The sequence below is a fragment of the Diuraphis noxia genome, unplaced genomic scaffold, assembly GCF_037042655.1.
Source record: "Diuraphis noxia isolate RWA-SAM2 unplaced genomic scaffold, SU_Dnox_SAM2 contig0001, whole genome shotgun sequence".
In the NCBI taxonomy this organism is placed as follows: Eukaryota; Metazoa; Arthropoda; class Insecta; order Hemiptera; family Aphididae; genus Diuraphis; species Diuraphis noxia.
Genome location: NW_028301711.1, coordinates 99,942,784 through 99,957,861, shown reverse-complemented (window position 1 = coordinate 99,957,861; position 15,078 = coordinate 99,942,784). Strand labels below are relative to the sequence as shown.

At 26.6% G+C, this 15,078-nt stretch overlaps 1 protein-coding gene across 2 annotated transcripts; it reads right to left on the bottom strand.

Moving 5' to 3' along the window:
- Positions 1-6,741: 6,741 nt before the first annotated feature.
- On the bottom strand, positions 6,742-14,555 carry LOC107166212 (zinc transporter Slc39a7-like). Of its 2 annotated transcripts, none has more exons than XM_015514783.2 (5): positions 14,292-14,555; positions 12,037-12,754; positions 10,006-10,214; positions 8,504-8,579; positions 6,742-7,752 (listed from the first exon to the last, which is right to left on the bottom strand). In XM_015514783.2, exons 2-5 carry the CDS (start codon positions 12,683-12,685, stop codon positions 7,577-7,579), a joined length of 1,110 nt encoding a protein of 369 aa, XP_015370269.1. In that variant the 5' UTR covers positions 12,686-12,754; positions 14,292-14,555; the 3' UTR covers positions 6,742-7,576. The 2 variants fall into 2 exon arrangements, with proteins under 2 accessions (XP_015370269.1, XP_015370270.1); XM_015514784.2 differs by having other exon boundaries at positions 14,296-14,555.
- Between the last annotated feature and the right edge of the window lie 523 nt (positions 14,556-15,078).

Below are 15,078 nucleotides of genomic sequence, written 5' to 3'. Positions count from 1 at the left end.
AGTTTTTACGTATTTCGTCAAAAGTCAAACTATGAATGCTTGAGTAAAAAAATTGTGACTATGTATTTATTTTATTTTTCAACTACTATTTTAACAATATGTTAGAAACCTTGTATTTAATTTTCAAGCTTTTCTACCCAACAAATAAATTTTTATCAATATTAATTTTAAAAAAACTAATAATGATCTAAAATTTCATATACCTATATTTAATAGTGTCGTATGATTATACCTCTACCGCCACTTGAGTTACCAAAAGACCATAAATTAACCGGTTACAGATCAGATTCAAGGGTTACGGTAGAATTGTGTGATTACTCAAACAAAACATATAATATTATTGGTCGGAAACACTTTGTTAGGTTAGTTTACAATGTGTAACAATAGAATATACAGGGGTTAAAGTGGGGGGGGGACGCAGGAGGACTCAGTCCCCTTACCTCTGACGGCGGTTAAAAAGCGTCCCCTTTAACAAATTAGGATTTTATACATTAGACATTATACATGAAATTATATATGGAACGCTTAAAACTTTTTGGAAACATTAGTCCCCTCTGAAATTTTTTCCCACTTTAACCTCTGAGAATATACGCATATAAACATTAAACATTCGGTGAAAATTGCAAGTGTAGGTGGTCATTTGTTTTAATGTTACATATAAAACCAAAATTGATTTTGTCGAAAACATATTGTGCGTATAAATTTCCGCTTTTCCTTAATTTTTATAGTAAAATTTTTTATGAATTTCTAGCTTAAAATAATTTGCGAATTTTCGTGATTTTTACATATGTTGTCAAAGTTTAAATTTGAATGCTTTAAAAAAAAAGTTATGCATATATATTTCTTTTATTTTTCAACTGCTATTGTAAAAATGTGATAGGAGCCTTGTATTAAATTTTCAAATATTAGATCTAAAAAGAAAAACTTATATGAATTTCTATCTAAGATAATTTGAAAATTGCCGTAATTTTTACGTATTAAGTCAATATTTGAACTTCAAATGCTAATAAAAAAAAAAATCGTGCCTATGTATTTTTATAATTTTTTAATCACTATAAGAATAACTTATGAGGAACTTTGAATTAAATTTTCAAGTATTTTGAAAGGGCCAAAAAAATTTTATTGACACTTCAAAAGAAATTTTTCATAAAAATTGAAAATTTCAGTTGTCTATAAATACCTCAAAAATAGTCAAATTATTTTGAAAATTAAATCATGTAAAGAAAATGCCAATCTAAATAACTGGTAAAATTTTCAAGTATCTATGACTTATACTTTTTGAATAATAACAAATATTTAAATTCGTTTGAGGATAAATCGTTATCGTTACGCTATTTCGTAAAAATTTAAAATTCAAACGCACTTAAAATTTTTCCTATAATGATGCTTCGAGTTTTCTCTATAGCTACTTGAAGGAAAACTTATGGAAAACTTAGTATTGTATTTTTAATTCTTAGTTATAAACGCAAAAATTTTTATGATTTTTCAACTTCAAAATTACTTGCAAATTTTCGCGTTTTCGACAGATTTCGTAAAATTTTTAACTGTAAACGCTTATTAAAAAAAATTGTGACTTGTTTGTGTTGTTGACGGCAACCTTTTTGATGTCAAGGGCCAAAAAATAAAAATAAATTTTTTCACGGGCCATAATTTGAATACACCTTATTTTATTTAAACGAAATGTTATAGTAATTTAAAATTTAATTTATTTAAGTACTTAGTACATCACTGATTGGTACATTAATTATCGAGGTATCTACAAACAAAGTTATACTAATAATTACACGTAATAATAACAATAAAAAAATACATAGTAAAATATAGTATAATATTGGAAAAAATAAATAAATAAAAATTAATGTGATTTTTGAGTTTGAATAGCATCAACAAGTTTATTGATAGCCGGTTTTATTACACTTCACTAGAAAATCGATTCAGTATTTCGTATTTCGTATTTCGTTTTGTATGATAAATTATTATCGATGTTTAACGAAACGTAGATAACGCGTACAATGTTTCTATACATAATATCTATTTTTGTTCAATAATTGTACAACTAACTTCTCGTGAGAAATGCCAATTTTTATCAGCAAAGGCCAAAGATTACGTGTTGTATAATATTTTTAAACTAACTATAAATTATTATCGCGGGCCGCATGCGGCTCATGGGCCGCGGGTTGCCGACCCCTACTATAGGTCCCAGATATCAATAGATTTTCATAACATTTATTGTAATATTTAAACTATAAAAATAAATACTAAAATAATTAATTAAATTAGTATTTAAGCAAATTTTTCTATCAACGACGAAAGTCGAGACAGTAACCTAAGAATAAAATTAGTTATTAATGTTGGTATTTAACGTAGCAATTAAAAATTATTATGTAAAAAATACCTAGCTTTAAAAAAATGAACGAATTGTAGAATTTAAACTGTAAGTTGTTATCAATCTTATATTATTTAACACATATGCAAAATAGGTGGAAATATTTTAATGTTAAGATAGGTCAGGCCATCGAAGGTAATTAATATGATGTGGAGATAATAATTTTTTCACATCATAGCACCTGTAGGCAAGGGAAGCGGTTGTCGCTGAGTGATTAGCCTGGATCATAGGTATGACGATCGTGTGTATGTGAGGTAGTGATGTGTCTCGTATGTTTACCGTTTAAATCTTTATCGGTTAAGTAAAATTTATAAAAAAAAAATGTACAATTTACATGTTGTTTACCGTTTAAACAGTTGAGTTATATGTAGTTATTTATATATGTATTTTATATCTTACAATAATTATTAATTATTTATTGTTATTTTTAATAAAGGGATTTAATACCAATGCTGTAATTTATATTTATTTTGCCATCTATATAATATTGTGAAAAATTCAATAGGTACACTAAAAATTGTTTACGTAAAATTCACATCATTAGGTACATCACTGAAACAACGGTCGTAGGTACCTAGTACGGGCTAAGCGTGTTTTGTTTTGGCAATTACCATTTAATGTTTTATAAAAAAGTTTTCTAACTAACGCAATAATTAATAATTATATTATGTCTTGTTTGAGTAGCTACACAATTCTGGCGAACTCCTTGAAATCCAACCGGTAACCGGTTAATTTATAGTCTATTGTCTATTGATGACTCAATTATTGATAGAGATAAATCACCGAAAAGTGCGTATACCACAGTACTTCTTCAAAAAATAAACATTTTTAATAATATAGTCATATTATATAGTAGATACAAATGTACTATATGTCTATATACGTAATTACTAATTACAAAATGTATAATGTAGATATTCATATTATGCATATTATTAGTTACCTATTACTTTTAATTAAGGTTTCTTATCTAAGTTTATTTTAGTTTTTTTTACGATTATTTTAAACATAATTTGTGGTCAATTAACTCTCGAATATTAAGATTCTAACATATATTTCCATGATAGCCGATTATACATTTTACAGCTAAAATGTTTAATATAACAAAATTACTGATCATTTTAGTAAAATTGATATGCAAATACAATGTTTTTGCAAAAATGAATTAAACCTATCGGCTACCTAAGCTTCCTTGATTTATATTTCTAATTATTGACTATACACATATAATTAATCCAGTAAGAATAGTAAGATGTATATGAATTTACGTTCTTATTTACTAGTTGACGGCAGTAGAAACTATATTATGTAGATAAATACTTTTAAAAAAGAAACAATAATACAGTCTATCCTAGCGGAAGCACTCATCCTGTTGGTTATAAATAAATGCTGAGGTGGCACATAATAATTTTGGCCCTTGGGCCCTTTATAACTATAACATTAACATTATTATTAAAAACAATTCTTTAAGAGAGTCGAGATATGCAATTCTTGGCTACTGTACGTTAGTGCCTTACATTATATTATTATTGTAGGTATTCACAGTATTAAAATTTGTTTATTAATTTAAATTAAACATGTTTAGGATTACTTTTTTAAACAATTCCACTCAAAAATAATGGATATATATTTAAAGTTAATAATCAATTAGGTACTTTTATTTCTTATTAAAAGTATTTAGTAGGTACTAAGTATCTACCTAAGTGTTATATACTGTATACATGTTAGTGGCAATTTGTATAATATATTTAATATAGGAATTCTATACATATAATACCTGGTGTTTTATAAAAAATTGTATAGTATATTTTTTTTTGCATACATTTTTTAAATATTTTTTATCATGATTAGGTATTTCATAAAATGACTAACAACAAATTGGAAATCTGTTGAGCAGGGAAAATATCTAAGAAAAATCTAAAAAAATAAATTTCCTTTTATTATGATTAAGACAATTAATTTTATTAGCACAACAAAAAATATTTATTACAAAGTATCAATTTAATATAACAGAATACAATGCATATAAATGAAACGAAAAAGAAAATTAATCTATAAATTATATGGGTAGTACACAGTAATTAATTATAATTATTACCTATTATATTATTCTATAAAATACAAATAATCTATTGAAAACATAGCTAGAAGGAAAAATACATTGTACTTTTTTAAATTTATTTTAAATTTTGTTAAGACAAATAAATATTTTTAATATGTTTAGGTTAATAAAAATTAGTTAAATTTATTTATTTATTACAGCACTGTAAATAAGGATGACATTTTGAATTGCAATGAATTTTATTTTTTAAACACTTACATCGGTTATTTTGACATTTTGTTGAACATGAACATTTGATAAAGCCTTGTCCAGATCCAGTTGCTTCCTGAGTGGCAATAGATCGTAAGCCCAATTCTTTTTCTTGGTCTACTTCCTCTAGAGATGAAAGTTTTGATGACATACTGTAAATTGCGATCTGGCATAAAGTTGTTTTAGAACATCAAACCAAAAAAAAATAAGAAAAATAAAAATTAATAATTACCTAGGTACAAGTTAAAAATGTTATGAAATGAATAATCAAACAATAGGTGCCTGATTTATTTCCTTAACAATAAAATCCATCTTCTGTAACTCCTAAAGCACATGCCAAAACATTATAAGTTTCTCCTCGTCCTCGATCAACATCTAAAATTGGCACTTTTGCTGTGTTTCCAACAAATGCCGTAGGGAATTTTTTATTTGATTTAGTTTTCATTTTTATAGTCTGTAATTCTAAATTATAATATGTCTCTTTTTGTTGGTTTTCATTTCTTTTAATTCTATAACAAAGCTTACATAAAAAGTCTTTCTCTACATGTTTTTCTCTGCCACTTGCATAGATTTTGCTGTTGACATGTTGAACATTGAACAATTTTTTCATTGTTTTCATCCGAGTATATCAAACAATTACCCTTTTTTATAATTTTATATTATTATCAACTATTCAAATATCTTTGTTGATAGTAGTAATATTTTCATCATTAAACTTATCGATATTACAGATTACTAATGGATTTATATTAAGGTGAAGGTTTTTATTTTTTATTTTTTTTTATCTTAAAGTGTTTCTGACATACAAGGTCATGGAACTTATTGATATAATATTAAGGTGAAGGTAAATTGTCAAATATCAATACTGATAACATGGATTTAATACATTACCTATACATTATTTGGCATTTCCTATAATACTTAGATAATTTAAACAATTTTATAGATTTCCGTCTGTAGTTATTGTTATATAGAGTTCCTAGACATTTTATAAAATACCAATATTATATATACTTCTACTAATTTACACACAGCAGTGTATGTTAAGGGTATCATAATATATTATTCATGTTAGTTATTATTGTATACTAAACTCACTGGAATAATTTTTTTAATTAATAAAAATCTAAAAGTTATAGTTATCACATGGTACAATAACTATTTTGGCAATCAAAAATCTAAATGTAAGATTTAAAATTTTTATAAATATATTAATAAAATGATAGTACATAATACTTATCTATCTTAACTTACCTATTTGATTCCGAATATATATATTATTTGTTCTTCAGTATGTTTTGTTAATGCACTATGTAAGTATCTCTTTCTAAATTCGGAATCAAGATCATTGTAAAATGTCATTAAATGATAATATTTTTCATGAACACTGTACTGACATATCATTAATGATTTAAAAATTCAAGAATTTTTTTTTATAGAGATTGTATAAAATCAAGCAATTTTAATGCTGTAAAGGACTCAATACAAACATATAATTAAACTAGCTGTTTCAGTATAACAAGCATAACATCATCAGATTCAAAATACTATTTTTTACCTATGATATTGTGTTAAATTTAATACTTAGTTATGAACTTAATAACTTAATGATTCCAAAAATAATCACAGACCACATAGTATTTAATAATTTTTAACATATAAATGTAATTATATATACATATATTATTTAGAAATGAAACAAGCATCAGCTTACTATACACCTAGCTAAAAAATATACTATGTAATATTACTTATATTATTGGTAAAGATTGTTGAGTTTTATGTTTGTTTGTGTGCTATATTAAATACGTGTAATAAGAAAAATGACACAAAATCGAACACAAATAATAACACTGCTATACACCAGCTCAAGAGAGATACTGTGTTATAATCAAAAGCATACAAGTTCACACGTCTTAAAAAATTGAAATATACTGAATGGAATAAAGAGGAAGAATGCTGTAAGTCTACTCTACATATGTAGAACAATAATGTTCTCTCGTGGGTCGAATAATATAGACATACATAATAATTTAAAACAAAATTCATAAAATATGTGTTTTAATTTAGTAACAAAATTACAATAATTATGCAAGTAATACATAAGTGTTTCAATAACATAATACATTGTAATGATCATACAATTTTGATATTTTATTTTCAAACATATAAGAACACTCATTTGTAACAATACCTGCATAAATAATTTAGAAAACATAGGTAGTCTTAATTTTTTATATATGACATATGAAAACAGTAATCAATAAAAAAGGCACAATAGATACATTATTATAAAAATGGCTCATTTGTAAACATCCTTAACAACTTTGAAATATGAATATTAGTCAGCTTAAACTTGTTTATTTGTTTAAACCAAGTATATTATTAATACATTTAATATATTTGCTGGTCATTGTTATTGTGCAATTTATAATTATAGAGTAAGTAGAGTTTTTTTTTTTAAATATGTGATACTATTTAATACTGCAATCAATATCTAGGAGAGATTTTTAAAAATATAGAATTAAGAAAAATCAATTTGAGTATTATTTTTTAAAAATAACTATGTAGATAAATATTTTATTGTTTAGTAAAATTAAGCATTATTTCGAAATTACAGTAAAATAATGGAATACATACAAAAAATATTATCACATATCAGTTCATTGGTATTAAAACAATCTAAATAGAAATCTGATTAAAATACCAATATACCTTATACAATTTTATAGGTATTGATTTCTTTTATTAAATGTAGTTTTAAACAAATTGCTAAAATTTAACTTAAAACAATTGTATTCTTGTTAAATAAAATAAATATGTTCCAACATGACGTATGGATGTGACTTCAGTCAAATAAACTATACTAAACTGTTGATTTATTCATATTTAGCAACAAGAACCATTAAGTAAACTCCCACTAATAAAGCTAAAATCTCTTTAATGGATTGTTTGAAACTAGAGTCTTCTAAAAGACTTGGTATTACATTCACAGTTGCAATATAAATGAAACCACCGGCTGTAAATGGTAGTACCCATGAATTTGCAACTTCACCTGAAAAAATTAACATCATCATAAAATTATGTTTATGTTGTTTTTTATAATGTTCAAGCAAGTATAAGTTATTCAAACCACATAAAAGTAAATAAAGTATACCAAATCTAATAGTTTCATCAAGTAACATGATGTTTATTTTTATTTTAAATCTTAATTCTGTGATTGAATTAGTATTTATTACCAATGGTTTTTATAAAATATACAAAACCGTAATATTTTAGGTGAATTTATGATGGAATAATTAAAAGATACTATTAATTGATTAAAAATAGTTTATAAAATATTAATAATTGTTTTTAAATATGTAACAACAATTTATTATAAAACAGTCCATATATGAGGTTTATAAATGTATAGATAGATACCATAACATACTAGTTATTTTAATTTATAATTATCAACTAGTCATGAAGTTATTTAATAATTTACATATTATAATAATTTATTTATTTTTAAATTGAAGTGCCACATAGCTTTTACGAAATAGCACATAATATTAATTAAATATACAATATTACATGGTATATTCCTAGAGGCTAATACAATAGAAACAAAAACCTAAATTATATAGTATATTAATTTATAAAAAAAAATATTCATAAATCATCATGGCTAAATCAGCAAACCTATAGTTTTAAAAATTATACACGGTTTACAAGTTAAAATAAAAATATTTTATTTACTTCAAACATTATATTCACTTGTATTAAAAAAAAAATTCAAGTAATAAAAAGTTGTATAAACTTACTTTCTTTTCCAAACGTCAATGACACTAATGTTCCACATATAGCTCCTATTGCAGTTAATAACTGACATTTCATAGCCTATAATTGAAGAAAAAAAAAATCAAATTAAACTATGAGATAAAAATGAATGATTCTAACTCATTATCAGTTTTAGGTAAATCACATAAACAGGCCAAAGCTAGACAAAACTGTTCGACTTGGGTTTGATGGATTTTAATTTTGAAAACTAATTAAAAATCTTCAACAAATTTTCTAAGGTATGGCCGTGAAAATTTACCATAATTTTAAATATTAATGGTGTTAATATAAAAAAATGCCAAAATTCTTATTTTTTAAATTGTCAATATTGTAATGAAGGATTAGAATATATAAAATTCTCTCGGCCATTAGGTAGTTACCTAACTAACAATGAATATTTAAATTAATCCAAATCCTCACTTTACCTAGCGTTTTGGTATTTATGTCATTTGAAAATTTGATAAAACCTGATGTCATTAGACATATTGGAATTTTGTGTGCAGAAATTTATATGCAGGTGATGAGCTGTTGGTGTCTGGTGACACAAGAAGCAATAACAACTTTTATGAATTACACACACTAACATTTGTTTACATATCACATAGTCACACAGCTAAAATATAAATGCTATATGAAATGCATAAATATTATGCTCCAGTCCCTAACATAAATACTTAAAAGGACACCTAGCCTGTATGTGCTATTTCAGTTTTTCAAAATTATGGTATAGGAAGTTAATATTCAGAATAACAAATTACATGCTGTTAGCTTTAATATTAAAGTAAATTAACCTAGTATCAAATTTAAAGGTAAGGAATCTAGGTTCCCCAAAAGGTATTTATTAATATTTGAATTGTGATATAAGTTATAAACATTTTAAAACTGTAATATTTTAAAGTTTAATCACACTTGAAAATTATAATATTTTATAAAGTTATAAAAAGTTTTAAAATTAAAATATCAATAAAAGCTGATGAGGTACGCTAGAGAATATTTTACCTTATCTACTTACCTTTAAGTATAACAATAGTTAATTTCGCTCTAATATTAAAGCTAACAACACACTACATTGGTTCCATTGTACAGATGTAATACAATTTATTTTTGTGAGAAGTCAAATACAATTTTCTTTTAATAAATTATTATTTATTTTTAAATAACAAAAACTAAATAAGATATTTTGAATGGTTAAAAATTTAAATCAATATGCTATGATGTTTATTGTATAATATGATTAATTCATTGAACTAATTAAGTTAAGTAAATTAAGACTTGAAATGTTTAATTTAACATTTTTGTTTATATTATAGACCTAATAATAATTTGATAGGTAAATTATAAAAAACTATCAAAATATTATTTGATTAAGTACGTATTTTAATGTACAAAACAAATTAATACCTAATACACTTTAAGTTGTAAGTATACAAGTATAATTTATTTTCGATTATAAACTGTTAACCAATTTTAGAATACATTTACTCACATTTGCCTTAGAACTGCCTTCTTGAATTAAAATTGCATAATCTCCAATTTCGTGTGGGACTTCATGAAGTAATACTGTTAATGTTGTGACTATACCAATATTTTGACCGGCTAAATATGCAGCACCAATGGCAAGTCCGTCGGTAAAGTTGTGTGTAAAATCAGCAACTACATTTAACCACCCAGCTACTGATAAACTTTGTTTTGGCACTATAAAAATATAATAATTTTATTTAAATACATGTACCTACAATATTTAATATAATTTTAATATCTATATTTGTTTTTATTTTTAAAACCTAATTGCCAAACAAAATAAGTAGTATATTATTAAGATATAGTTTAATTTAATTTGTATTTAAAATTAAAATGAAATAAAATATTATATTTAAAAATACAAAAAATCTAAACAACTGAAGTTGCTTTTATATATCTGTATGTCTATCGAATTTATTTATTTGTGTTAATTATTATAATTTTGTATGTACTAATTAGTTTTTAAGTATATTTTAATTGAAATTAGATTAGATAAAATATATAGGTAATGATATATTGATATTAATGTAATATATTAATCAATATTAAGTAACATCTATACTAATATGTTTATGTATATAATAACAATATAAATATTCTATGCCGTCAAGCTCGCTTAGAATTGTTTTTCGTATACAATGATATTATATCATTAAATTCAAATGTAAAACCATCCATTACAGTAACTTACATGTTATCTACTGTATAGAAAAGTCATCCACTTACTCGCTTTATATAACTGCTTTGATAATCATTTAATAAATCTATTTTTGTTTGAAATGTATTAGGGAATAACACTTATGTATAATAGTTTAAATTTTGATTTGTTTGTTAAATATTTAGTAAGGTAGGCCATGGCCCACAACGCAGTTTTATGTTCAAATTTTCAATTAAAACACAATAGCACTTCATGATCCCTTAAAAAAATGTAATTGGCTCATAGTGAAAATAATTCTTAACACACCACTAAATTTTATATAGGTATTAGGTACTAATAACTTATATAATTAAAACTGTAGAAATAATGCTCTATCTGACTCTAGGTCCTAAGATAAGTATTAAATCTACTTAAACTATTTTGTATTCAAAGCTCAGTCTGATTTTTTGGCATTAAAATAACATCTCTACATGTATTTAAGGTTTAAAACTTTAATGGTTTTATAGTGATCACGTCGCATACAGGTATCAGTAGTCAAGGATGATGTTGGAAGGTGACTCTTGAGTTAATTAAACAATGTGAAATTCTTCTTAGTTAGATTATTTGATTATTTATTTTGACAAAACATATATATTTATTTAAAACATGAAAGCTGAATTTATTTAAATATTTAAGTTTTCTGAATGACTAGAATAAATTCGGTTTGACTCGAATATTTTCTAAGTTCAAAATATTATTTATAAGAATTTTTCTAAGTCCAATAAATTAAATTAAAGAACAGACTGGCGTGAAGGTGCTCTGGCTAGTCTGGTCAAGTCGCGTCTGAATACAGGCCGTTTCGAGGTCCCTTATATAGTGCTACCCTCTACTCCCCATAGTCTACTTGCTTTTATCGCTGTTCTCACGGATGTGGTATAATTATCTAGACTGATGGGAAATGTTATGCGCCCACATAGAAGCCAAATGTGCATCCCGTGCAGCTGCAGACCTCGATGATTGATATTATAATTAACATTAAGAATATAATATATTATTATATTACATGTGAACACTTGGTTCTTAGAACTTTTGTAATGATGCATAAAACTACGTCCTGTGCACCCTTAATGAGAAATTTTTTATAGTCGTCTGCTCACATGATTTTATTATGTTCCTAATGTTAATGATTTCCAGAAATGCTTTCTCTCCTACCATTACAGAGTTGGTCGCATCCTACCCTAGCTTAGTGTGGCTGATACTTAGTTGACCGTGAACTATACAATGCGGGACACTAGTCCATAGCAGTTTAATAATGTACTTAGTGAAATTGACTTTTTAATAAAGAAATGTTAAACTTACTTGGGAGTTTAACATTTTTGGTAGTATCATCGTCTTCATCTTCATCATCACTTAATTTTTCTTTGGGACGTACAGACGAATGTGAATGGCTATGGCCACCTTTTATCACTCTAACCATTTTCTCAACAAACAAGAACACCAATATGCCGGCTAGGATCCACAATCCCACTCTTATCTCATTGCCATGGTCATGGCCATCTTCCGAACTATGTAAATCAGCACTACAATGTTGACCGTGATCATGGGAGTACTCATCACTACTGTGGTGATGATCTTCATGGCCATGGTGGTGGTGTGTGGACAATGAATGTGGAATTAAGTGTAGGAATGCGTCGCCCAATAATCCACCAGACGCAAAACTCAAGAGCACCTTTAGAAACGACTTGTGTTCATCCTTGTTACTGATAGGTATGAAGAACAACACGAAAAACGGCAGCACGCTAATGGCCACGGTGGACGACAAAGCTTTGATCCACAGCATTGAATCGACGGTCGGAGCGGGCACAGACTTGGGTGTATGGTGGTCGTGATCGTGATCATGGTGGTGGTGGTGGTGTCCGTGACTCAAGCAAAGTTTTGGCAGTCCAAGGAACACAAACGCGAACAGCAGTGTCCAGCAAACGTACTTGATGCATTTCTTTGACAGCATGGCTATTTGTTAGATGACTCGCCGGACGATTTCAATTCGTTGGACTCAGACCGGTGACAAACAGGAGCTCTAATAAAAGTAATAAAAACAATGAGAACAACAACGACAGCAGTGACGTCGAGTTGTCATTTCATGCGTGTAAGCGGCCGACGGATGAGATGGTACGTCGTTAGTTTTGAGGGGAAGATAACGACGACCGTAAACATTACAAAAAAGTGCAAGAAACGGACGGACGATGAACGAAGCGGGTGATAGAAAGATAGTACATTTGGTAAAAAGAATGACTAGTGACTAGTGAGTGAGAGGGCATGACTGAGAAAGTAGAAGGGATACAAATGCTAATTGATAACGGAACCGCAACGCGTCGTCGTCGTACGTTGACGGTGTCGTGTGTTGACTGATAAAAGATAATTTTTATTGATAAGCGATATAAAGCAAAAATTGAAAAACGATTTCGAATATTTCTTATTGAAATTTGTAATGGCAGTATGATAGGTATTAGCTGACTGCAAGGTAGTTTGGCTATTTGAAATTTACCGATTTTTTCGTAAGATGGACGTCACTTTTTGAATTCCATTAAAGCCGCGGTTTAATCGGCAATAAAAGTTGAAGGCAGAGTGATTATAATATATAATATTATTTAATAAAACAAATAACTACCTATCTACCTAATACGATAGGTATTACAGGAATGTTGTATTCCAATTTATTTTATTTATAACACCTACGAACGTTGAGCAGAAATAAATAATGCGTAGGTACCTACTCTATATAACTATAATATAAGTATAAGTGTATAACTACTTAACATTCTCATTTAAACCTTCCAAACGGCTTATTATTTTTTATTGATACAATAATGAATAATAATAAATATAATATATTATATTATATTCATATATAACAAATATTATGCGTTCATTTAAAAAATGTCGTCATATTGTTGTTATAAGTATTAAGTATTATAATAATTTTAATTTTTAAACCTATGAATGGTTAAAATGTTTTATTAAAATTAATAATACGTAATTAATATTGATTATAGGTTAATATGAATTACTTAAAATAAATAAATAAATTGAAAATGAAACCGAGTTTCACCTATAAAAAACAAAAATTTTTGTCAAAAATATTTTTTCCTTATTTTTTTTTTTTTTGTTTGAGAAAATTGGAATTTTTTTAAACTTTTATCCTAAAGTAGGTAACTTTGCCGAATTAGATTCAAGTTTCTACAACGACCGACACAAAAAAATGGGTTCAATACCTGGTATGTATTACATTTTCAATTTTTTAAATTCCGAGAGAATATTTTTATCGATATTTATAGGAAAAAATCAAAATTTCAAATGCCTATAAATTACTCAAACGGAATCTAAATATTATCAAGAGTAGAAAATTATAAACTAAATATTATGTGAAAATCTAATGTATCTATGGTTATTTGTTTTTGAATTATCGTCACAAACTAATGTCATGGACTAATGGTCTAGTTGTTACTGGCAAGAGGTACCTATATATTCGTTAATCCCCCCCTCAAAATATGTGTAAGAACAATATAACACTCATAACTAATAATAATAATAAGATTTGAAACAAGAATACTTACCTACCTTAATGTACCAGTACGTAGAATTCTGCGCCTGACTGATATTATAATTATAATTATTATTAAGATATTATTTTCGTGTTTCTATTTTCATGTGTTATAAACCGTAGTATAGTATCCAATATGGCAATGGCAATTAGGAAATAGGAATCCGTTTACGTAAATCAGTTTATCTTCGTTATTGGTTATTAACGATTAATTTGATTAGCTAAACACAATATAGGGTAGTAGGATACCGAATGGCGAATAACGATATCAGGCATCAGCATTCAGTATCACATTCATGCAATCATGCGTAGGTACTTGTGTACCTATAGTGGTACCTACTATGCAAATGCACACGTAAAAATGTATACTAATTCATATTTAATTTCAGCCTAACAATTATATGTACGTGTTTCAATTTGAATGGGAAATTGCTGACCATTATTACGGTGGTAGTATAATAAGTACCTGCCCCCTCCATCACTTCTTATATCATTATTATTATTGTTTACCTATTTAAGATTAATTACGATATGCGTATGGTTAAGTACATTTTTTTGTGTAATGTTTACATAAATAATAACGGCTATATGCTAAATCCCATTCGGCTCCCGTTTTACAAAAATTTAAGAGGACGCTACACCCGCATACGTTGTCTTCGTCTTACAAACGCATAACATAGCAAATTGTATGCTCAGCAGATCACGTATAGCTCCGTTAGTATAAAATTTAGAGTAAATTGACCTCTTACTAAAATTAAAGGTAACATTATTATCGAGGGCATCTCGAAGGCTTTTTATTA

Coding starts and splice junctions, on each gene's coding strand:
- LOC107166212 (XM_015514783.2), bottom strand. CDS start 12,685: ATGCTGTCAAAGAAATGCATCAAGTACGTTTGCTGGACACTGCTGTTC. Junction 10,215..12,036: donor CAAAAATGTTAAACTCCCAA/GTAAGTTTAACA, acceptor ATATTTTTATAG/TGCCAAAACAAAGTTTATCA. Junction 7,753..8,503: donor ATTGACGTTTGGAAAAGAAA/GTAAGTTTATAC, acceptor TAATTTTTTCAG/GTGAAGTTGCAAATTCATGG.